The sequence below is a fragment of the Eriocheir sinensis genome, chromosome 40, assembly GCF_024679095.1.
Source record: "Eriocheir sinensis breed Jianghai 21 chromosome 40, ASM2467909v1, whole genome shotgun sequence".
NCBI lineage: Eukaryota > Metazoa > Arthropoda > Malacostraca > Decapoda > Varunidae > Eriocheir > Eriocheir sinensis.
The window spans coordinates 13,530,781-13,555,874 of NC_066548.1; the positions used below are offsets into that span (position 1 = coordinate 13,530,781).

Genomic DNA, 25,094 nt, shown 5'->3' on the forward strand with positions numbered 1-25,094 from the left:
TTCACTCGGAGATTTCAAAAGGAACTAGTCACTGGCGCACACAGACGGATGCTGGGCCTCGTGGAGCACCAAATACTCACACCGCTCTCACTACACCGACATTTTCTGAAGCATAGTTTTTTTTTGTGGAGAGGTTGAGAACGCACACTATCACCCTACCATCGCCACGGTAGACAGAGTAACACTGACTTTGTTGTTCCCTCGTCTCGCAGCTTTCCTCCTCCCGCTTTGTCTCCAGCTGCCACACGCCACAAGAACGCCGACTTGCCACAGACATTACCTCCTTGTTACAGCGACCAAAGAGAGCTCTGACTGGCTATTTATTTGTTGCATGACGGGTGTTGCATGTACATTATCTTGGGAATTACTTACATTTAAAAAGAAAGATACAGAATAGGCACAACCGTTGTGTGTGTGTGTGTGTGTGTGTGTAAGAGAGAGAGAGAGAGAGAGAGAGAGGCATCATATCTAACTACGACTACCTACTACCTACAGCTCAGAATCTTATAACCTTATGCGTTAAATTGATTCAGCCTATCAAGCATGAGTGGAATGCGAACGTATAACCTATGTCTGAAACAATAATCATATGCAGCTACAGAATCGCATGTCAAAAGAAAGGGAGGGGGTATAAGGATGAGCCCTCCCCCCAGAAATATCACAGTTTTAAAACGGATTTCGACATTTACCAAAGCTCTTTGCTTCTTAATAATCCTTTATCTATTTTAAGATGTATACTACAGGCCTGAATATCTAAATGAATAATTTACAAAGAATGTATTGATGGAGTAATGAAGATAAACCAATTGTCATGATAAACAAAATGTCTCCAAGGGTATGATTATGACTGTCAGGAGTTTGGGGGATGGTTGGTTAGGCAGACTGATGAACTTCAGGCACAAAATAGATAGGTATCAAAGGGGTGAAGTGTTCAAAGGGAATGAAAACTGATGGAAAAGTCCTAGGAAAAAAATGGGGTACTTAAGCTATAAATTAGTATGGGATATTTTGAAAAATATAAATTATTAATGCTGTAGCAGTGTGAAACAACTTATTATTTATTTAGTAATCCATGGTAATCTAAACTTTTATTGATTATAGAACATAATCATACCTGAATAAGGTTAGAAATGAAGATATAACATTCATTTTTTATTATCAATTTTATAAATAAATATATTGTTTGTAAAAAAATTGCATCTTATTACTTATTACAAATGAATGCTAACATAAATAACCAAAAGTTAAAAAAATCTGACTCTACAAATCTAAAACAGAGAAGCCCAATAACCACAAAGCTGTTCCCTCACCTTAATGTAGGAATGAGCAGCTACCCATATTTAGCATGTATGTTACCACAGCCTGCAAAATCACATCAGTTGGCACCTTCTGCTTCCACTACATTTGCAAAACTCTTCTTCTGGGCACAGGCATTTCTTACACACTCATCACTATAACCCACTTCCATATATCATCATACTGAGGTTAGGTTTAGCATTATTCATATTCAACTCCAACTCCACACTAAATCTAATGAGAGGAAGCTGATGGCAGTGACCGATGAAAAGAAATGATGATGAAAATAATGAAGTGGAGGTGTTGGTCTGTCCTCTATTAGCCAGTCTCTTAGTCTCTACTGAGTACCTACATCACCATTTGGGCTCATAGAGATTCTCAGCTTTGTCAGAGGTGTTGACTTGCTTGTGAGCAAGATAGAGGATACCCATGGTGGTAAGTGCAGATACCAGGAAGATGACGTCAAACCAACGGTGGTAGAAATGGAACTGCAGGTCTCCTAGCACCTGCAAGAAAACTGTATCACTATCCCTGATATAAGAAATAAAAAGAATTCCTGACATCTGAAACCTGAGGATACAACAATACTGTAAAGGCGTTAATGAAGTAACAGTGTTAGGTTGGTGTGGTATAGTTGTTGATTTGAGGATAAAAGGTGTGCATACTTTTCAGGATTGATTGTCATAGCAGCAATAATATGAATATATTGGAACTTATTATAACTACTATAATAATATAATCTCACATTTGTGGGCATTATATTTATCTGCAAAGTTCATCTACAGTATTTCTTTATTATATTTTTTTCTATAACTAAAACTGAATCATAATTTTCAAAGTAGATTTGGTTAACCAAGGTTACCACTCACTTGTGTGATGATTGTACGGTATTCCAGTGGCATGTTCATCCTCATCAGCATCACCATGGACACAAAATACATCCCCTGGATATGCAAAAAAATACATAAGACGAGATATGCTAATCTACTAAACCATACACAATAATATATTTATATTCTTTATGAAGAAAGTAAACGTTATAAACATTAATATGAACATGAAAGGATAAAACTACTTACCATCAGGTGGGCCAATACTAGGACAATAATGTTGGAAGATTTGCTACTGGATACTGCATAGAAAAACTGTAAGAAGAAAGAGTAATTTGAATTAGTTACTGTGGCATAGAAAATGCAACTTGTTTTATATATATATATATATATATATATATATATATATATATATATATATATATATATATATATATATATATATATATATATATATATATATACTAGGGTGTCCCAGGCTTGTATTAGTAGTACATCAAATTAATGATATCAAGTCTAGCACATGCTGCTCTGGTTCCTTGTCAAATGAAAGTGATTCCACCAAATTTTCATGAAAATTGGGCAATATTTAATGGTCGTGCAAAACGAACGTTTTGATAGCTCCTCTAAGATTGGACTTGAATTTCCATCAATATATCAACAATTACGTCACAAGACAACTGAATTTTTATCAATACAGTAATGTAACCAATGCATGGGCTTCTGATTTCACGCGGAAAATAAAGAGCTTTTCTTCTTCCTACTCCAACACCTTCTTGAGTTCCACCTTTGTATTTTTCGGGACAGCTTTCGTGTGGAGGCGAGCAAGCTTCAAGAGAAACAGGGTTTGCTGTTCGTCCTTTGTCCGGTTGCCGAAGAAGTGTTGAATGAGGGCTATTCCTCGTTCTGTGTGGTCGTTCGTGACCTCCAGGACACCAGCCCACTTCTTCGCGCACTTGAAACATGAATCCGTGTTCCATGTTTCAGGACTCCGCACAAGGAAGGTCGGTTGCTGGCCTCCTAGGAGACTTTTGAAGAGCTACATCGACCGCACTGAGCAGAAGGCGGAAAGCAGCCTGTTGAGATTGATTGGTGTCTTCGACTCAGGGCGCTGTGGATTCTTGGTCATCGAAGGACGCTTCATCCCCTCCACCATCTCCGCCTTCTGCTCCAGGCTGATGCAGTCATTGAAGATGCCCAGTCTGATCAGGTCCTCAGAAAGGTATACCTGAGATGACACCACATCGCATGTTCCACTACCGACGCAACCCCATCGTCGCAGATCCTCTTCACGTCAGTGATGAAGTCCAGGTCGTTCTTGACTGCGTAGGATGGAAACATTGCCTCATTCCAGTATTTTGCGTAGACCATGGTCACAAAGAACGCAACTCGACGGATCCCCGCCAACTCCCACCTGCTCATCTACAGCTAGGCATGGAAGAGCATCATCTTAATGGTGAGGATGGCCTTAGCCATCCATCTGACCATGTGGTAAGCACCAGGAGCACGGAAGGATTTAAGGACTCCTCCTCTGAGGTAGGCCACGCTGAGCAGGATGACCTCTTTGTAGTCTTCGCGTGGATGATTCCCACAGTCAAGCAGACATTTCAAGTGACCGAGCATCTCAAGGCGGTGAGCTTCTTTGTCAGATGACAGAGCGGTCGATGTCAGGGGCTGTGGTCGGCTCTGGTCAACGAAAGGCCAACGATTCTGGGGCCTCTTGAAAAGGGAGATGTCAGGGCCAGATGATGGACCCATGCAAGCCTCGAAGACATCCTTCAGAACAACTTCCAGGATGTGGTGGCGGCATGCCAACCACACCAGGGGCTTCTCCAGTGCAAGTTCAATCCTGATACACGCTGTCGTGTCGTATGCCATTCCAATGATGCTGCCCTCCAAGCTGCTTTCCCGCACCAGCTGCAAGACGGTTTCCGCAACAGCTTGTCCTGTCCCGTCTGCAGACACAGGAACACCCAGAAGTTCCTCCATATCCTCCCCGGACACCAAGACGGCCACCCTCTCCTCCAATGACCTTCCGTCCACTAGACTGGGTAACAAGTTGCTGTCCCAATGCAGGACCAAAGGGACTTCAGGCTTGAAGGAGAGAGACATGGCAATCTCTTCGCGGTTTTTGACTCTGGCCCAGTGGGGCAACGAACGGGACACAGTGATATGTTCGATGTCATGGCTGAGGCTCATTGCAGCAGTGGCGTAGGAGGATGTCGCAGCGCGGATGGACAGATTGTCATGCTCCCAAGCAAGGTTCAGCTCCTTGGTGAGCTTGTTCTCCTGAGGAGGTCAACGGCATGGAGATTTAGCTGGTGTCAAAGCTTTGAAGTTGTCCTCTGTGTCTTCGTTGGCCGATGAGGATGAAGTAGAAGACTCCCAAGCCACGTCACGATCAAGAGTGGATGACGAAACTGAGCCCCCATGCTGACCACTCAACTACTGCTTCCCCCACACTATGCTATACATTATTTGCAGGAGCAGTGCCAGCAGGCTTTTTTGGTACCTTTTTTTTTTCCTTTGAGCTGCTTCCTTGTCTGTAAAAAAATAAATATATAATAATGGACAATCAAAATAACAGTGACTGTAATAATATTGTCTCATAGTTGTCTGAATAGGGTTTTGACTCTCTCGACCGCTTCCTGATATTATCTCATGACCTTCTCTGTACTACTGGTTCAGAATACTCTCACCTCCCCTCCTGTACACACTCGTCTATTCAGCTTAATAAAGCCTTAAGAAGAAGGTCTCTCTCTCTGGTCCATGGATACCACAATTTATTAAGATGAATAATTCGCTGTTGACTGTGATGGAGAAGTTGCTATGACCCGAGAAGTTTGAAGGAAGTGAAGGCACCTCTTCTGAACAGTGGAGACAATGGTACTGCACCTTCACCAACTTCCTCGACTCGATTCAAGATGTACCTCGTCCAACCAAGCTACAACTCCTCATCAAGTACGTATTTCCATCAGTCTACTCCTACATCAGCGAGTGCACTAGTTACTCTGAGGATATCAAGGTGCTGGAGGCATCATCATCATCATTTCATCGACGCCTGCTCCTAGGAGCTCCCACCAGGGGATGGCCACGGCAGAAGAGTTTCCAACTTTCTCTATCCAGACACTCCCTCCTTGCTTGCTCAAAGTTTCTCAAGGATCTTTCCCCCCTCTCCCTAACGTACTCTTGCACCCTATCCCTCCATTTCACTGGAGGTCATCCTCTAGCATTTCCTCCCTCTATCTCACTCACATACACCCTTCTGGTCATCTTACTCTCCTCCATTGGCTCCATGTGGCCAAGCCACTTTAAAGTCTGTCGCTTCACTTCTTCCACCACTCCACACTTCTTCCCTTCACCCCCGTGACACATTCCAAAACACTCGTACACACTTTCATTACTCATTCCATCCATTCTACTCACACCACAAGCACTCCTCAAATAACTCATTTCCATTGCCTGCACTCTAGACCTCTGACTTTCATTCCAGGCCCACATTTCACTAGCATATGTGAGGGTTGGTAATATTATTGTATTTCTCAAATCCTCTTTACCTCCATGCTCACACTTCTGCCATTCATGATTCGTCCCAAAGACCCAACCACCCTTCTTCCTTGCAATGCTCTTTCTCTTATCTCTCTCTCCATACCACCATGCTTACACATAACTGATCCAAGGTACTTAAACTCATTGACCTCCTCCATTTCTTCACCATTCAAAATTATTTTGCATTCTTTTTCACCTTCAATTCCCACTCTATATGGGCATACAAAATCTACAACCTCACTTCTACTTCGCTCACAAACCATCACTTTACTTTTGTTGACATTTACTTTCAGCTTTCTCCTGTTACAGACACTATCAAAAACACTGACCAAATTTTGTAGGTCACTTTCATTTTCTGCAATGAGCACCGTGTCATCAGCAAACAGTATCGAATTCAGTACCCACTTCCTTCCCTCATCGAACATTCTTACTCCAACTTTGCCCTTCATTTCTCTAATAACACCATCCATATAAATATTGAATAACCATGGTGACATGACACACCCCTGCCTTAAGCCCACTTTTATCTCAAAATGTTTACTTGTTTCTCCAGTAATTTTGACACATGTAGATGCATCCTCATAGAAAGACTTTATTGCACTAAGCGGTTTTCCTCCCACACCATAAATCTTTTAGAACATTCCACAATGCAATCCAATTGACTCTGTCATAAGCTTTTTCTAAACCCATGAAAGCAGCGTATAGATTCTTTCCTTAGGCTATTATTTTTTCTACTACTATTCTGAAGGAAAATATCTGACCCACACATCCCCTTCCCTTCCTGAAGCCTCCTTGTTCTTCACTGATTTTCTCTTCTGTAAGTCTTTGCACCCTCTCTATTATGACTTTTCCATTTACCTTTCTGGGTATACTCAGGAGACTTATACCTCTATAGCTCCCACATTCCCGTCTCCTGCCCTTCCCCTTGTAAACTGGGATCATGACTTGAATTTAAATCGCTTCAGAGACATTGCCTATAAATACAATCTTACCCTTAATAAGGACAAGTGTCAATTCCAACTGGAGGAAATAAGCTACCTTGGATATGTTATATCCAATGGATCATTGCACCTGGATCCTGACCATCTAAATCCACTGAGGGATATGCCCGCTCAATCCGACTCCTCTCCTGCGAACACTCGGCCTTCTCTCCTACTACTCTCAGTGGATCCCGGACTACTCTAGCAGAACCCAGCCTCTTCTGAGCTCAAAGACCTTCCCTCTTCCGGTTGAAGCAGTTCAGTGCTTCACCTCCCTTAAAGAGGACATAGCTCGAGCTTCATTTGCTGCTTTGGATGAAACCCTCCCTCTTGTAGTGGAAATGGATGCTTCCTCCACATCGATAGTGGCTACACTGTCACAACTTGGTAGGCCTGTCGCATTCTTTCCTAGAACCCTGTCTACAGCGGAGAAACATCAACCTGCTGTTGAGAAGGAAGCAGCGGCCATCATCGAAGCAATTCGGAAGTGGCGAATGTTTCTTGTCGGGCAGAGGTTCAAGATAGTGACAGATCAGCAGGTCATGTTTGACATCAAGCACTCCTCAAGAATAAAAAATGACAAGATACTACGCTGGCAGATTGAACTCGCTGACTACCAGTACGACATGCAGTTTCGTCCCAGGAAGGAGAACCTGCCTGCTGACGCCTTGTCAAGAGAGTGTTCAGCTATTTCTGGACCTGATTCGTTGGAGAAGATTCACGAGTCCCTATGCCATCCATGAATTACTTTCTTCTTTCACCACATAAAGGTGAAAAATCTTGCATTCTCACTAGACGATGTAAAGAGAGTGTGCTTGTCCCGTTTGCACTGAGTTCAAGCCTAGGTATTTTAGGCCTCCTGCTTCTCACCTAATTCATGCTCTTCGACCATTTGATTGGGTATCTCTATCCCGCAATAAGTACCTACTTGTCATGATAGATGAATATTCAAGATTCCCATTTGCATACCCTTGTCCTGACATGTCTGCCCAAACTGTGATTAACTGTTTTCATAAGTTGTTTTCAGTGTTTGGCTGCACGTCCTCCATACACTCTGATAGAGGACCACAGTTCATGTCAAAGGAAGTATCTCAATACCTAATGAATCTTGGAGTGGTTATGACTCATGCTACCCCCTACCACCCGCAGGGAAATGGCCAATGTGAAAAGGAAAATGGAACAATTTGGAGAGCAGTAAGGATGGCTCTAAAATCTCAAGGCTGCACTGAAAGTCAATGAGAGTCTGTTCTATATAATGTGCTTCATTCCATTAGGTCTCTCCTCTGCACAGCTACTAACGAGACTCCCCATGAAAGGCTTTTCTCATATCCCAGGAAAACTTCTAGCGGCTTATCTCTTCCCACCTGGTTGTCTCAGCCAGGGACTGTCCTGGTTCGGAAATTCATTCAACAGTGCAAATCACATCCTGTGGTGGAGCCTCTGGACCTCATCAGCGCTACTCTCCACTACGCATGGATACGCCACCCAGATGGACAAGAGGCTACGGTCTCCACCAAGGATCTCGTACCTGATGGCACGGAGTCTCGGCAACAACCTGAAGCACTGCTCAAGCCCCAAGACACCTCTCTGAAACGAGAAGAACTCGTCCCTGACACTATACCTAACAAACCTCCGGAGCCCCTCTCGCCTAAGTCAACAGATTCAAGTCCAGGCGACTCAGAGCAGAGCAAGCCCACTAAAGTCATACCAGAGCTGCTTCACCATTCCACACGAGCAAGAAAACCAGTGGAAAGGTTAAACTACAGTTAGTTCAAAGCTACAGTTCGATTTTGTTTGTCATTAATGTATTATTTATTTTAGTGTTAAGTACCTGTTTGATGTAATGTTTACATCTTTGCTTCATATTATGATCCCTTTGTTTTGTCGGGGAGAATGTAATAATATTAAGTGTCTCATAGTTGTCCGAATAGGGTTTCAACTCTCTCGACCGCTTCCCGATATGACCTCACGTCCTTCTCTGTACTACTGGTTCACAATACTCTCGCCTCCCCTCCTGTACGCACTCACCAAATAATGTTAATTTTTGTTGTTACTTTCAAAACAAAATAAAAATAACTTAGTTTCTTTGTACGGTGTTTATATTTTGCTTGTAAATGAAGTGAGAGTTGTATTTTCATACTTTGGTTTTGGATTTGATAAATAGTTAGAGTAACTATTTTTGATTATTTTCCTAATATTGGGTTAAATTCATCCACTGTTTGCAGACACGTCACAAAAAATATTGTTTGCATTTAAGGGTTAATAAAGCCTTAAGTAGAAGGTCTCTCTCTCTGTGGTCCATGGATACTACAGTGACTGTGTAACCAGCCCCTTCCACTCGAAGTCTTAAACTGTCAATGTCTTCTGCAGGAGCGCATTCCTCTACCAAGTCTTGGATGACCTGAAGCCTCTTGTTGCGAAGCCCCTGAACATTTCAATGGAGGAACTTTAATGAGGCTGTCACTTTCACTTCAGTCTACCTTGGCTGCATCTGTCTAGGGTAGCAGCAGTGTGTAGTGGAGTTGTCGTCTCATCCATGAGTCAAACACTCGCCCTGTTGCTCAGTAACTAGTATGTTTATCAGCTGTTGGGTGGGTGCACCTGCAGGCTGGTGGTTGAGAGAATGTCTCGTTCCCTCTCTGGTGCTGCTACTGGCTTGTTTTTGTGTTTAGGCTAGGGGGCAGCTCTAGCAGGGGCCTCTGTGGCTAAGGTGCTGCTGCTGTTGTTGTAGAAGTAGGCCATCCAGTGGGGATAGAAGTGAGGGGCAGTGAGCCCCACCCCTGTGAGGTTAAGGTCCACCATGCTGAGTGAGTTGGAGAGGCAAGGATGAAGCATTGATTCTGTTGCTCAAACTGTGCTGCTGTCTCTTTATCCCACTGCACTGTGCTTCTTGAAAGAAAAGGGGCAGTGGGCCGCAGTGGCCTTGTTCTCTCTGTGCCTCATGATGCATTCTTCCATTCCAACCTAATCAAGCCTGGGGAGGGTAAAAGTAAAGTTGGGGGCATACGCTATAGCTGCATGTGGCCTTGGTGCTCATCTCTGCCGCATTGGCCCTTGAGCCTGTGGTGAGAGGGAGCCCATTACCCCAGGACACGGGGCCAATGTGACATCCAGGTTATCACAGTTTACCGTCCCCAGGTTCCCCAGGTACCCATTTATCAGCAAGTCCGAAGGGGAGGATGAACATCTGGGTGAGCTGCACGCCGACTGCCCGGGCCGGGATTCAAACCCGGGCCCGTGGAGTATTAGCCAGGGACACTGACCACTAGACCACGGAAGCGTATCAAGCCTGGAGAGTGAAGCGACAATGTGTCCTCTCCCCAGAGACAGTGCACCAGACCAGGATAGCACACACTAATATTAGACAGAGGTGAAGGATGTCAGTAAAGGCCTTTGTCCTGCAGTGGACTAGTGGCAGCTGAAGATGGTAAGTACCACCACATTTACTTCAAATTCCATCTTACTAACACTGACAGTGCCATTTTCTTAATACTACTACACTAACATATTTTGCCCAACACCATAATCCATTAATTTTTTTCTTTCACATTTCCATTTTTCAAATGCAGTTCATGAGTTATCACACAAATAGTATTCTGGCACCATGTACTGATCTGGTTCAATCTTTCTTTGCTGATTTTATGTTGGTGTCTTGAGGTGTTTACATTAATCAATTCTTTGTATCAGATTTTCCTTGTGTTTACATAATCACCTCGTCATCAGTTTCATTTTTACAATTACAGCTAAGTAGTCAAATCTTGGAATTCACACAACTAACATAAATAGTTTAAAAATTCTATTAAAGCTATGTCATCACATGTTTTTTTTTAGGTGTAACATATTATTTGATCAGAGGAATTGAGTCATAAACACTCCTATTTCTCTTTACAGCCCTGCATAATACAGTACTTCAAAGAAGTTTTCATTTTTTGCTTCAGAATATGGAGAGAACTGAAAACACTTACTCTGGTGAGTGTGAGGATAAAACCTCGGATGGAAGTGAAGATGATGCATCCTACTAGGAAGAAGGAAATGTGCTGTGACCAAAACTGGACATCAATATCAAAGCCAAGCCAGTGGACAGCTATCTCCATCCCCTTGGTGACTGGGTCTTTCCTACCTACTCGATCAAACACTATATTTACGAGACTCTGCAACAGAAAAAGGATGTCACTTGAAAAATATATATACATATTAAAAATAATAATTTCTACAGCTAAGTCACTTATAAGCTGTTGAAATCATAAGACTGATGTTTCACTGCATGGTCAAAGAGATGCTGAAGAAACTGATAGTGACCCTGATCTGTCCCATGTTGGAATATGCAGGAGAACAATGGTCCATATATAACAATATACATATAAACAAGATGAAGAGAATACAATACACAGGAAGCAAGATGGTCCCTAGCATGACAAATTTAACAAACAAGGAAAGATTAGAAAAGTTTGGGCTGCCATCCTTAAATGAAAGAAGAGAGAGAGGTGGCACGATTGCAGTGTTGAGAGCATTAAAGGAAGTAAACAGAACCGATGGAGAAAATCTCATTGTATTGAATGGGGGAGCAACTAGAGGACATGAAATAAGTTGAAAAAGACATGATGCTTGAAAGATATCAAGAAATACAGTGTTCACACAGATGCATTAAGCAATGAAACAGCCTGGACAAAGAGCTTGTTCAATCCAAAAACTTTAATAAGTTTAAACCTACATTTGATTGACTATGATTCAAGGGATGGGACCCCACAGGCATAATTCATTTTCTGCGTATCACAAGTAGGCAAACTCGCATGTAATCACGCATGCACACATACACGCACCCCCACACCAACACACAGATCATAAATTTCCCTTGCTCCAACCCTAACTCAGTTTAGATGAAATCTTATCAGCCAACAAACAACGACAAGTTACTTACGATAAAAATTTTCCAAGAGCAGTACATGGAGAAAAAGTAGCCCATGAAGTTGAAAAAGCGGCCCTGGAAGGTGCTGGCCCACTCTAGCCTCTCGCGCTGGTTCTGCAGCTCCACCGTTTCCAAGAACAGCTGCCTTGAGAGCTCCTGGTGGGGAGGGTAGCTAACTCAGTCAAAGATGCACAACTAGGTTATAGGCTTAGAAAATATTCATGTATTGCTATGATAGGAGGCATAAAGTAAATAAAATATATTAAAAGAGCAAACTGAGGAATCTACATATTCAGTTACTACAAGTCTACAAAAAAACACAAAAATATAGAGACAACAAAATCAATTGCTTTCAGCTATGATTGTGACAAATTTACATTCAGTTCAGTTAAAAGCGTCTGACCTTAGTCAGCATGAATTAAATATAAGGAGAAAGATAAACACTTACAGTATGCATGCATAGGTAATCTCATATTCATGACATATTATAAGTTTTAAATGACAACATATATTAATGACTATTAAATGCCATTAATATATACTTTTTCCATTCTCCACCCCATTTTATGTAAAGCTGGAAAATTACAGTTTTCCTGCAATCATACAGCCCCACCCCTGTTCTTAAGCTGCAGTAGTTTGCATAATTAAAGCAATTCTTTCACTATTTTATCAACTTCAGCCTTGCTCTTGTTATACTACAAAACCCAAGTAAAACATGCCACGCAAGTACTCATACCCAAAAACTGATTACCTTCAATGAATTCTGAACAAGAATGGGTCTTAATCTTAAAAGCTCTAGAATGATTACCTGCCTTTTAAAGTCCTTGTCTCTTATTTGCTTAATCACAAGAGCACAAGGTGCACAATTGCTCATTAAGGAATGCACAAGTGGTTATTAAGGTTTCTAAGTTTTTGATCCTGAAAAAAAAAGAAAAAAAAATTTGTATATATATATATATATATATATATATATATATATATATATATATATATATATATATATATATTTATATATTTATATATATATATATATATATATATATATACACACACACACACACACACACACACACACACACACACACACACAGTGGAACCTCGGTTTTCGTGATTAATCAGTTCAAAAAGTCTGATGAAAACCGAATGTGCGAAAACTGAAGCAATATTTCCCATAAGAAATAATGTAAATCCAATTAATCCGTTCCAGACACCCAAAAATATTAACAAAAAATACATGTTATAGAGAATAACTGTAGTTTTCCATACAAAAAACAATGAGAAATAAATATACATGACTAATGAAATAGATAGATGAATATTTAGCATCACTTTTACCTTTACTGAAGACTATTGTTGGCATATGGAAGATGGCAAGGAGGGGAGAGGGAGGAGGAGAGGTTATTGTTTGGAAGGGGAATCCCCCTCCATAAAGACTTCAGGTGTCAAGGCCCTAACCGGGGTTACTTCCCTATCCGGGGTTATTCCCTTCTTTGTCTTTTACTGGCATGTACGAAATATGGATGAGAAAACAGTCGAGTCCACGGTTCAGCTGACGACATTGTTGGAACATGTTATTGACGCTTCCTTTATGTACAAAGCGTATAGCTTGAGCAATTGAATATTTCGTAGTTCTTCTACTTCCACTTATAAATAAACAAAATGTACTTCTTATTCTAATAACATAATTCTTGCTCATACATTTCACTTTATAGAACAGATTTTATGCTGTCAATAAACATATCACCTTGCAGAATAACATCACAATGTTAATTTGCTTGAACACCAAAGTCTTATAAACGTATTTGTATCTGTAATTTTTTCCTTGTATTCGGGTCAAGGTGGACTGAAATTCACATGTTTTACGCCAATGAGAATATACTAGAACTTCATCATGCAGAAATGACGGTATAATTCCTAATTATGCCCCAAGGGAAAGGTTCAAGGGAGGTCTGGAGGTACCTTGGAAATGGTAAGTTTTCCTTCGAGGATGATGTTGGGAGACGAGCATTCGGCTATGAGTCACGAACGCATGGAATGCTTTGTGTGGGTGCTTGATTCAGGGAAATGAGATGCCAAGTCACGCGGGCAGGCAGACGAGTTTGGTTCGGACCATTTTCAACTGTACGAAAAACCGAAAAATAAAAAAGGAAAAAATTCGACAAAAAAAGTTGTCAAAATCAAAAAAAAAAAAAAAAAAAAAATATATATATATATATATATATATATATATATATATATATATATATATATATATATATATATATATATATATATATATATATATATATAAATATATATATATATATATATATATATATATATATATATATATATATATATATATATATATATATATATATATATATATATATATATATATATATATATATATATATATATATATATATATATATATATATATATATATATATATATATATATATATATATATATATATATATATATATATATATACAATACACATGTTGACACATGTTAAATTACCTCCAAAGCAGCCACCTCCTGCTTAAGAACTGACATACTCTCTCCTTGAGGGCTGCTGGAAGTAACACTGCGCAACAAGCCCCAAATTCTTGATCTGGAGCTAGTGTCATCACTAACCTGTTAGATATTTAGGATGATATTAAGTGAATTAATCTTGATGATGTACAAAGCAGCAAACAATATTACCTGTCACACGAAACATCCTTGAGCGATGTCAATCACCAAATGCTCCCCATTCTTTCACAAAGACCCTCAAAACATGTTTATCTATTGTAAATTGCATTCTAAAAACTATCAACTTGATAAAATTGAAATGGGATTTTCAAAGATTTAAGCTATGCTAACTTCTAATTTAGCTGATGAATCTCATCACTCTATCTATCTGCATAACTCCCAAACTGAACAGTGCACACAGGAATGCTTGACAGCTAGGAAGGACAGAAAGGAGGGAAATGCTGCACAATTACAGCCCCACTCAGTTTGAGAATTTAGTTTTTTCTTACTTCAATAATTTCATCGAAATATTACAGAAACAATAACTCCTCTCACCAAAAGCTTTGGGTGTCATAATCACTATGATCTATATAATTTCTACAGAGAGGGTCAGCTGCACTTACTTTAGATGTGACCCTTTCTCGTTGTGCCAGGGCAATTCTCTTTTTCTTACTAACAATAACATCAATGGTCTGGAGCAAACGACGCTCCTGGGCTTGAATATCATACTTGGTTACTGGCCACATGAAGATGTTCATGGAGGTGTAAGGGTAGTTGACAGCACCAAAGCCTGAGAGTGCAGCCATCACTGTCACCCCGATGACTCCAATACGACTGATGCTCTGAGAGAGGGCAAGATATCATTTCAGAATATACAGAATTTGCCACCTGAACTTCTAAATTAAAGACAAAATATAATAACAACACTTATTACAAACAGCATTAACAAGGAGACGAGACAAATTCATAGCAAGAAAAGAACTAAAACTTGCCTGTTCTATGGAGAGAATACCATGTTGGGGACTGAGGATGGGGAAGGGCTCTCCAATCTTCCAAAAGCACACCATGAATACTCCCCAGGTGAGCACAGACAGCACATTCACCCATTCACCTCGAACTGCAAGGTTACGAATACAGAAATACACTTACATTGACTTGATAGTATTTTAAAACTGAAGTGATAAAAGCTGATGCTGCTAAAGGAAGACTAAACTGACTACATATAAAGCATTTTCTTCAAAGGAACCATAGTAATGGAAAGAGACATTATAAAAATCAACATTGAAAAAGATTTAAGTGTAAACTTCTTTAAGTACCTATTCTGATGTTTGAAACCACAAAATGGCATAAGTAGAAGGGAATGACCAAAATGAGCATGATGAGCATGGAGTACAGCACCACTTGCCAGTACAGGTAACGAGACCTGAAAAAACACATTTGTATATTAGCCTTTTGTCCAATCACTTACTTTGAGGAAGAATATAAATTTCAATTTAGTGTATCAGTAAACATCAATATAATTATGAGTTTATATTTCCTAATAAGTCTTTTCATATGTAAAAAATTAGATACAATGAAACATACTTTCAAACAAACATTCCATAAAAAGAACTACATTTCATATGCAAAGTTCTGGCACTCTGTCATTATTAGAAATCCTAGCAAACATATTAAATAATAAGCAAACAAAAGCTGACAATACCCAGATTCCAGCACAGCAGCAATCTCAAAAATAATGAGTTCAAACATAGTGCAGGACAACATGAAGATCATGGGGAAGAACAGCTGCACCAGTGTGTTGTGCACTTCATAGTCCCGAAATATCTTCTTCACAAACCACACCCATCCACCGATGAAGAACACCAGCTGTGAGATGGATACCAATGTGTTATACAAGTACTACATGTGGGGAATATGGAAGACTTTATGCACACGCTCCATAGCTTGCAACTGTGTGTGGCCTGGTGGTGAGGTTTTCCTTCTTGACACATTCCCAATTTCCCATAATGTCGAGATAATAAAAATTCTTTACAGATAATTAATTCTGAGTTGGAATGAATAAGATGGGATGGCATGAGTAAGGAATAGGTAGGCAAATATGGTATGGATATGACAGGAAATGATGTGAAGCTTGGAGTAGTGGAATGGGTAGAGTGTAATTCAGTGAGACATCTTGGGTGTTACAAGAATGCAGGAAGGTGATTTTATGAAGAGGGAGGAAGGGAATCAAGTTGAATGGTAGGGACACCTGTAATACTGTCTGTTAATAAGATTAAGAAATGCATGGAGGAGAAAGGTGAAATAGGTGTGAATATTACAAAAACCTATCAACAGTGGAGTTCCACAGGGCTCTGTTCTATCACCCACTCTCTTCCTGTTATTCATCAATGATCTTTCTATAACAAACTGCCCTATCCACTCATATGCTGACGACTCCACTCTGCATTAATCAACTTCTTTCAACAGAAGACCCTCTCAACAGGAATTACAAGACTGCAGACTGGAGGCTGCAGAACGCTGAACCTCAGACTTTGCTATCATTTCTGATTGGGGTAAAAGGAACCTTGTATCCTTCAATGCCTCAAAAACCCAATTTCTCCATCTATCAACTCGACACAATCTTCCAAACACCTATCCCCTATTCTTCGACAACACTCAGATGTCACCTTCTTCAACACTAAATATCCTCGATCTATCCTTAGCTCAAAATCTCAAATGGAAACTTCACATCTCCTCTCTTACTAAATCAGCTTCCTCAAGGTTGGCCGTTCTGTATCGTCTCCGCCAGTTCTTCTATCCCGAACAGATGTTTACCATATATAGGGGCCTTGTCCGCCCTCATATGGAGTATGCACCTCACATGTGGGGGGGATCCACTGATACAGCTCTTCTGGACAGAGTGGAGTCTAAAGCTCTTCGTCTCATCAGCTCTCCTCCTCACTGACAGCCTTCTACCTCTTAAATTCTGCTGCCATGTTGCATCTCTTTCTATCGTCTATCGATATTTTCATGCTGACTGCTCTTCTGAACTTGCTAATTGTATGCCTCCCCACCTCCTGCTGCACACAACTTTCTACTCATGCTCATCCCTATACTGTCCAAACCCTTTATGCAAGAGTTAACCAGCATCTCCATTCTTTCATCCCCTTCACTGGTAAACTCTGGAACAGTCTTCCTTCATCTGTATTTCCTCCTGCCTATGACTTGACCGCTTTCAAGAAGAGTGTATCAAGACATCTCTCCACCTGAAATTGACCTCTCTCTCGGCCACTCTATACTTATCACTATATGATAGCAACAGTTAGCGGGCTTTTTTTTTTTTTTTTTTTTTTACATCTTCTTTGCCCTTGAGTTGCTCTCTATGCTGTAAAATAAAAAAAATGTATAAACAGAGAGAACTGGAGACTTCTTTCATAATCAACTCACGGGAAGTTCCTGAAGGGAAAAGGGAGTTGGAGTATGTAGAATGATGAATAGATAGTTGTTTCGGTCATCAATCCTTTATTTCAGGCTAGGTTTGGTTAGCTATCTGGTGTGATATATATATATATATATATATATATATATATATATATATATATATATATATATATATATATATATATATATATATATATATATATGTATATATGGAAACAGTTCTTTACTCGTAGTCATTATCTCTGAAAAAGACTGCATATGAAATGTAAGTTAAAATTCATTTTAGTACTGTGCCAGCATTTCATTACCTACCTTATGAAACATCACTAGCTCTTCATATATCTTTTCTATAAACGTTCAACAATCATGGAAACGCTTTCAAAATCCAATTCAAGGACTATTTATTGTTGAAAATAGGGGATAATATGCACGAAAGCGTAGCCTCCTCTGGCGGCGGTGCAGCTGGTGTTGCGAGAAATATCTCCTCGCAGAAATAAGTCGCATATATATGTGGGAGGGTCCTGGGGGGGTGCAGCCCCCCCCTGGTTAGAAGGGGGGTCGAGGGGGGTGAAGTGTAATACAGGGAAAACTGAGAAATCAATAACCTGTAATAACTGATGAGTTGTTCGTGAATCAGGTGGTTACGAGCCGTAAGACAGACGAACCAGATGTGGAGCTGATGGCGTGACTATGCCTCAGCTAAAGGTGCCGAATGATCATTAGTTAGTTTTTTCACGGAGGAAGGACAAGCCGAATTTTTCACCTGTATTAAGTGAGAGAACCAGTTGCTTCGGAACTCCTTCTGAACTGGTAGAACAGGCCAATTGTATGTGAACTAAACCACCAATAAACGCATTCACTAGACTCTGGCTAGCCCGCGAGCAGTGGGGGGAGGTGAGAAGCCGACGGTGTGAGTGAGTCTCCCTCACCCCACAGGTACGTTGAACCCAGCTCCTGGGGACCAAGCTTGTTAGTGTGTTATCTTGATACAATGTTAAGGTTACTTATAAGAGTTGAATTGACACACACTTCCTCAACCTCACCCCACAGGTTCCCTAGCATACTGACTGAGCTGGTACCTCACTTGTTGTGTGTCATTATAAAGAGTACGTATGTGAACATCCCCCTTTTGTGTGGGCTTATGATCACCCCCTTGGTATCTCGACCCCACACAAATACCTTGCCCCATGATCATCTTTGTGAACACATATCAGTGGCTGAAGGGAGACATTTTATTGTATAATTATGCACCAAAGAAACTTGACTAGGGTAGTTTTTGTTAGCTATGGCCAGGACTCTATAGATATATATTTTATGAAATGTTCTGTGATGAGTATGCCCTACTGGTGATTGGAATGATGAGTTGTAATCAGTATTGTAAAGTAACTCAGTAAATGCTCACTACCATTACCAACAGAATAATGAGTTGTAAATAGCATTGTTAATTAACTTCAGTAAGCTCGCTACCATTATATACCAACAGAATGTGAATAAACTTCATCATAATTTAACCTTGTGTTGTGTCACCCTAACAACTATGAAGCACACTAGATAGTAATATATTAAAAACAGAGGATTGAAGCTGAAGGCAACACAGGAGCACCCCCGTTAACTGTCAGGTCGTAAAGTTCAGTTGGAGTAGTATAAATATGCTCCCCCACCCTAAACCCTCTGTGAGCTATTTTGCAGCTGCGGTGGCGGCGGCCGCCAGAGGAGGCTATGCTTTTGTGAATATTATCCCCTATTTTCAACAATGAATAGTCCTTGAATTGGATTTTGAAAGCGTTTCCATGATTGTTAAACATTTGTTGAAAAAATATATGAAGAGCTAGAGATGTTTCATAAGGTAGGTACCGTAATGAAATACTGGCACAGTACTAAAACGAATCTTTACCAAATTGTACAATCCATCCCTTACTCATATCTACCCAATGTCATATTATTGTGGTCCTCTGACTACTAGGTAATACAATAAAACAAAGCAATTAAAATGTCATCAAAACTATAACTCAATTCCTTGTCAAATGGTAACCTAACCCCCTCACTTGATAACCTTGACTTGTAAACAGTAACCTAAACCCATTTAAAGTGCCCAAACCCCACTGAATGGTGCTATGGCTACAGGATATCTGTAATGCTCATGCAAGATTTTACCAGCATTGAAGTGATGCTGGAGTGCAGGGCCGGATTTTGGGTTTAGGGGGCCCTGGGCACTAGAGCTTTGCGGGGCCCCCAGAGGAGGAGGGTGTGATTGAAGTGACAGCATGAAACATCTTATAAATATTAATAAAAGTAAATCACAAAAGTTAAAATCTTATTTTATTTATAAAATTAACCTGTAATTAGCTCCTTATGCAATACGTTTCAGTACCTTACTTTGTACTTAAATAAAAATAATCATTTAATTTCTCACTGCTTATATTTCTTCTAAAATAATACCATGATTGACTTGACTATTCCATGGAGCTACATACAATACATATAATAATACATATTTCCATTCAGTGACTAATCCTTAATATAAATAAACATTTTAACATTTACTCTTTAAACTAGGAAAAAGTGTGTAATTATCACAAAAGGAAATTCATCTTAAAAGTAAATTCAATCATTGCACAGCAGCATAGCACTACATACGTAATTATAAGAACTAATGACTAAGTACAGCATGAAACATGTTACCTTATATCACAACTTCAAAAAATAAAGTAAATCACAGATGTTAAAATCTTTGGTTCCTCTTAGGTATTTTGTTTATAAAATTAAACTGGTAATTAGCTACTTATGCAATAAGTTTTAGTACCACACTTTGATTTAATGTCTGGAAATGATAATTGATAAATAAATCAATGAATTCCAAGGGTCTACAGACAGGAAAATATATAACTGTTTCAAAATAAAATAGGAATGTGATTCAGATAATTCTGTAAATGACTGAACACATAAAACAAAGAAATTCTTAGCAAAAAATATAATAGCAAGAATTTAATGAGATAACATACAAATTATACAAAAAACTTTAAAACACTTTATGCCTGGCTTTCATTCTTGCAAAGTCTTGAATAACTTCAGCTGTGTCAATTCTCTTGAGAATTTCACACTCAGCACTTAATAAAGTAAGAGATGCCAAACGATTTTGATTCATTGTACTTCGCATTGAGCTCTTAATCCTCTTTAGTTTTGAACATGATCTTTCCCAGTGCAGTTTGTCACAAACATGGAAAGGTATATCCTGAATGCTAGCTCTACATTTGGAAAGGCTGATACAACATCACATTCATGTAGTATTGAATACATATTACATTCTGAAGTTGGACTAATCAGTGAAGTGGTTTCAGAATCAATTTTATGCAGAAAAGCTTGAAAATGCACCATTTCAGATACCAAACATGATTCCAAATCTCTAGGTAAGTCCTCACCAAATTTGAAGCAGACTTTCAAGTTCTTCTGTTTCCATGGTAGTTATATACATGAAGCCAAACCGTTTTCCTAACTTTTCATATGCCTTTGTTGCTAGCTGATCAATGATAGGTAGGTACTGAATTGCTCTCGGTTGTAAATGAGCATCTTCTGCACTATCACTCTCATCATACTGCCGCTTTCTTTTCTTCATACTCACTGTGTCCACATTTTTCTACAGCAATCTTTTCATATTCATCAAAGCGATCTCTTAAATCATGAACAAAATCTTTTAGTGACCCTAACAATTTTACTGCTGTGTTAAAGTCAAGGCCTGAGGTCTGCAATTTCTGACTAGTGACATTGAATCTAGTTAGAATATCTTCCCATGTTACCAGTAAAATTACTGTTTCTAGTTTATCAAGCTCTTTCATAATACCCTATAATACTTATTATAGGGAAAAATGTAATTGGGACCAAAGCTGTGGCAACTACCCATATTTCCACATCTTCTTTTATCAGATTTTCGATTGCTTCACTTGCATCAACCTTTTCTTCTAACAATTCTTTCATTATATCATTCTCATTAACGTCACCACCACCACAACACCACACTCACCACCACCACAACAACTCACTCACCACCACCACAACACCACACTCACCACCACCACAACAACTCACTCACCACCACCACAACAACTCACTCACCACCACCACCACAACACCACACACCACCACCACAACAACTCACTCACCACCACCACAACACCACACTCACCACCACCACAACAACTCACTCACCACCACCACAACACCACACTCACCACCACCACAACAACTCACTCACCACCACCACAACACCACACTCACCACCACCACAACAACTCACTCACCACCACCACAACACCACACTCACCACCACCACAACACCACACTCACCACCACCACAACAACACACTCACCACCCACCACCACAACAACACACTCACCACCACCACAACACCACACACCAGCACCACCACAACAACACACTCACCACCACCACACCACCAAGCAGCAGCACCAGGTTGTGTTTACATTGATCTTGATCTTGATTCTACAGGTGGACACATGAGACTCTCATGTATCCACTAATACTAATACAGATGCTTATTTTACTTGATTAACTTCACAGTTTAATGACGGGTTTGACGGCACTTAATTAGATTCTAAGAATAAAACCCTATACAACAACGAGATACACAGGTATATTAATTTAAATGTTGCCTGCTCCAAGGAGAATAGTTACATGAAAACCACATATAGATTAAATCAATAGAAAATTAGAAAGGGTACTTAAAGTACAGAAATATTGGGGATATCATGTTGTGGTAACAACCAAAAAAAAAAAAAAAAAAATCCGGGCCTGCTGGAGTGTCCCGAGATAACATCTGGATGCAGAGCAGCTGTGAAGTTACTGACTTGAGGGGATGTCCATAGTTTTGAATAGAAAGTTAACACTCCAAACTTACTAACTCTGCATGTTTCAGGGAATGTATGTATACTAGTCATTGTTAGAATCAACAGTACAACAGGTACAGCCCCGCAGGAGTGCAAATACTAAGAGCTGAAAGGTCTGCTACGTACTCCAACACACCAGACTGAGAATTGTGGACAAAGGGGGAACAGCAATACTCACCATGGACCCCACCATGATGGCAGTGTCGATTAAAAGACCCATGTTGTACGGCTAACTGTTCATCAATGTGACAAGCGACACCAATGACAGACTGACACTTGGCCCACAACGTGCCCGACTAAACCATTACTGCATATTAAAGAAAATACGTGAGACAGAGAGTAGTCTTAAAGAAGTGGAACAAAGTAATCGATATGGCTGGCTCTGATGTTGTTGAATAACCAAGACAAACTACATTATATGATGAAAATAATGAAACAGCGAGAGCTCCCCCGCCCACTGGCGACTCCTGGCAGTGGCAGGCTGCTGTGTTGTGTTGTTGTGGAGGTGAAATTTGGCCTTTGCAACGGCGTTAATAAAATTCGTCATTATTCCATGTAGTAAATAAGAAACTGGACGCACTCATGGTCTGGACTGGATCACCTCTCACGACTCCTCTAATTATGCAGGATGCACGGTCTTGGACGAACCAACTCCGAGCAACTTCGGTTTTCCAGCTTCTCTGCAAGTGATGGTTTTCCGGCATAGGTTGTTTTTTTTCATGTTATAGTCTGTGTTGCATAAAGTTGCCATAACTCTGCTTGTCTGTTCGCAAACAAAATGTCTAAAAAATTAACTGACTGAAATACTCATATTACACATGATAACAGTCTTATAGGTGATCGAGTATCTCACTGATTAAAAAAAATTATTGGAAATGATAGCAAGAAAAAATATAACAAAACTGATCGACTTCATGACCTAGGGAGACCATTTGGAAAGACTTGCATGTGCCTTGAAAGTCGCCCCCTGGCTATGCTTCCATTGGAACCGAAGTGGTTCGGTGGTGGTTCGGCCCAGCAGACCAAATATTTCATGTGGGTAACTGGAGGGGCTTGGGTGATGGTCCAGCTTCGCTAACAATTTCTCCTTTCCCACAAGGGTGGTATGATGAAATCTGTCAAAAGAAGAGATATAGGTCCAAATTCTTAAGTATCGGGCTCCTATTGTGAGTTTCTAAGGTCACAGAGAAGATTAATTAGCTGGGTTTTCTTGGGTGAGTCTCCCTTCCATGGTGCAGAAGTCGTGTGAAACTATGAATATGATCTTAAAACAGCCCAAGGAAATCCCAGCAACTTCTAATTGAAAGTTTCTGAGCTTGTATGAATCCCCGAGTTCGAGTTAAAAACACCCGTTTTGCAAAGGTGGGCACGGTACTGAAAAATCAGTAGTGCGGTACTTTTCCCGGAGTAGTGGGTTTGCGGTAGTGCGGTCCCATTTTTTTCTTTCCCAGTGCGGTGTGCGGTACTGCGGTAGCGGTAGTCACTAGTCAATATAAAAAATAAAAAAAATACTTCAAAGGAGGACTGGGGGAGGGAGAGAGGGAGGTAAGGGAGGAGGAAAGGGGGGGCAGGCCGGGGAGTAGAGGACGGGAAGGGGATCGAGGAGGGGGAGGGAAGGGAATGCACATAGCTGGGCACGATAACAAAAAACCTTATACCCGATAACCGATAACTGATAATGGAAAACATTATCGGTGATAAGCGATATTCGTTAACTTGAAACACAAATATAGGCGATAACCGATAACCGATATTAATCCACAATTCCGATTCTAGCTAGCGATAAGTCCGATAGGCGAAAACAATACAATATTGATATTTCAAATAAAAAACATGCATGAATTCAAATTTTCATTATCTGTATTTTAGAAAACTTACAAAACCTGAAAACCACACGTTGACACGTACCTATGGACGGTAATACTAGAAACGCCTGAACCGGTGTTGTGTTATTTGGCTTCCCCACCGTCAAAAGCTGGCGCTTTTGTTTACAAACATTGATCTCTCGTGAACTGTGCATGCTCAGACCAACAAGCGTAGACCTGTACAGTCTCACAAAGCTTTTTAACCGTAATTAAGAGTTGCTGGAAGGCTGAATCAGACATACAGTACCACTACCACCATCCCCGCTGTTTCTGAAACTACACTCTGTACGAGTTGTATTTATATGTACAGAGTGTCGTTCTAGAAACAGCGAGGATGGTGGTACTGTATGTCTGATTCAGCCTTCCAGCAACTACTCTTAATGTGTTAAAAAGCTTTGTGAGACTGTACAGTGCTACGCTTACTGGTCTGCACATGTGTAGTTCACGAGAGACCAGTGTTTGTAAATAAAAGCGCCAGCTTTTGACGATGGGACACCAAATAACACAACACCGGGTGCATTCAATACCATATGGCATGCTCACAAAAGAATATGGAATATCAAATTTGAGGCAGTGAATAATCATTTTTGGGGCAAAGTTAAATGATTTTTCTCTTTGATATATTCATTTTTGAGTCTAACATAAAAAAAAACAAGCTAAGTAAGAAATCTCTTCACCGAAGATATTTCATACCCCGAAGTTTTTTCATACAACACCGGGCGCCCGGGCACGTGTAGGGAGGAGACAACGCTTGTTTTCTGAGGGGGGGAAAAAGTAACGATTATCGCAAGTTTGGTTACAAAAGTAACGAAGATACCGATTTATATTTAAATAAGTAGCGAATGGC

At 40.2% G+C, this 25,094-nt stretch overlaps 2 protein-coding genes across 7 annotated transcripts in view; both read right to left on the minus strand.

Moving 5' to 3' along the window:
- The window catches only part of LOC127009380 (pleckstrin homology-like domain family B member 1), a 145,875-nt gene extending 145,657 nt beyond the window's left edge, over window positions 1-218 (minus strand). For 2 of the 6 annotated variants that reach the window (XM_050882415.1, XM_050882410.1), the window contains exon 1: window positions 81-217. The gene's annotated coding sequence lies outside the window, so the exon portion shown is untranslated. Of the gene's footprint in view, window positions 11-80 lie in introns of those variants that run through there. The other 4 variants (XM_050882416.1, XM_050882414.1, XM_050882411.1 and 1 more) reach the window with 4 other exon arrangements.
- Window positions 219-1,146: 928 nt separating this feature from the next.
- LOC127009382 (Golgi pH regulator-like) lies at window positions 1,147-22,950 on the minus strand. Its single transcript, XM_050882421.1, has 11 exons — window positions 22,561-22,950; window positions 15,763-15,926; window positions 15,377-15,483; window positions 15,053-15,177; window positions 14,684-14,902; window positions 14,067-14,183; window positions 11,574-11,717; window positions 10,621-10,806; window positions 2,376-2,441; window positions 2,166-2,240; window positions 1,147-1,802 (listed from the first exon to the last, which is right to left on the minus strand). The coding sequence occupies exons 1-11, from the start codon at window positions 22,600-22,602 to the stop codon at window positions 1,650-1,652; spliced, it is 1,398 nt and encodes a 465-aa protein (XP_050738378.1). The 5' UTR covers window positions 22,603-22,950; the 3' UTR covers window positions 1,147-1,649.
- Between the last annotated feature and the right edge of the window lie 2,144 nt (window positions 22,951-25,094).

Coding starts and splice junctions, on each gene's coding strand:
- LOC127009382 (XM_050882421.1), bottom strand. CDS start 22,602: ATGGGTCTTTTAATCGACACTGCCATCATGGTGGGGTCCATG. Junction 15,927..22,560: donor CCATCATGGTGGGGTCCATG/GTGAGTATTGCT, acceptor TCCATCTCACAG/CTGGTGTTCTTCATCGGTGG. Junction 10,807..11,573: donor GCTCTTGGAAAATTTTTATC/GTAAGTAACTTG, acceptor TTTCTGTTGCAG/AGTCTCGTAAATATAGTGTT.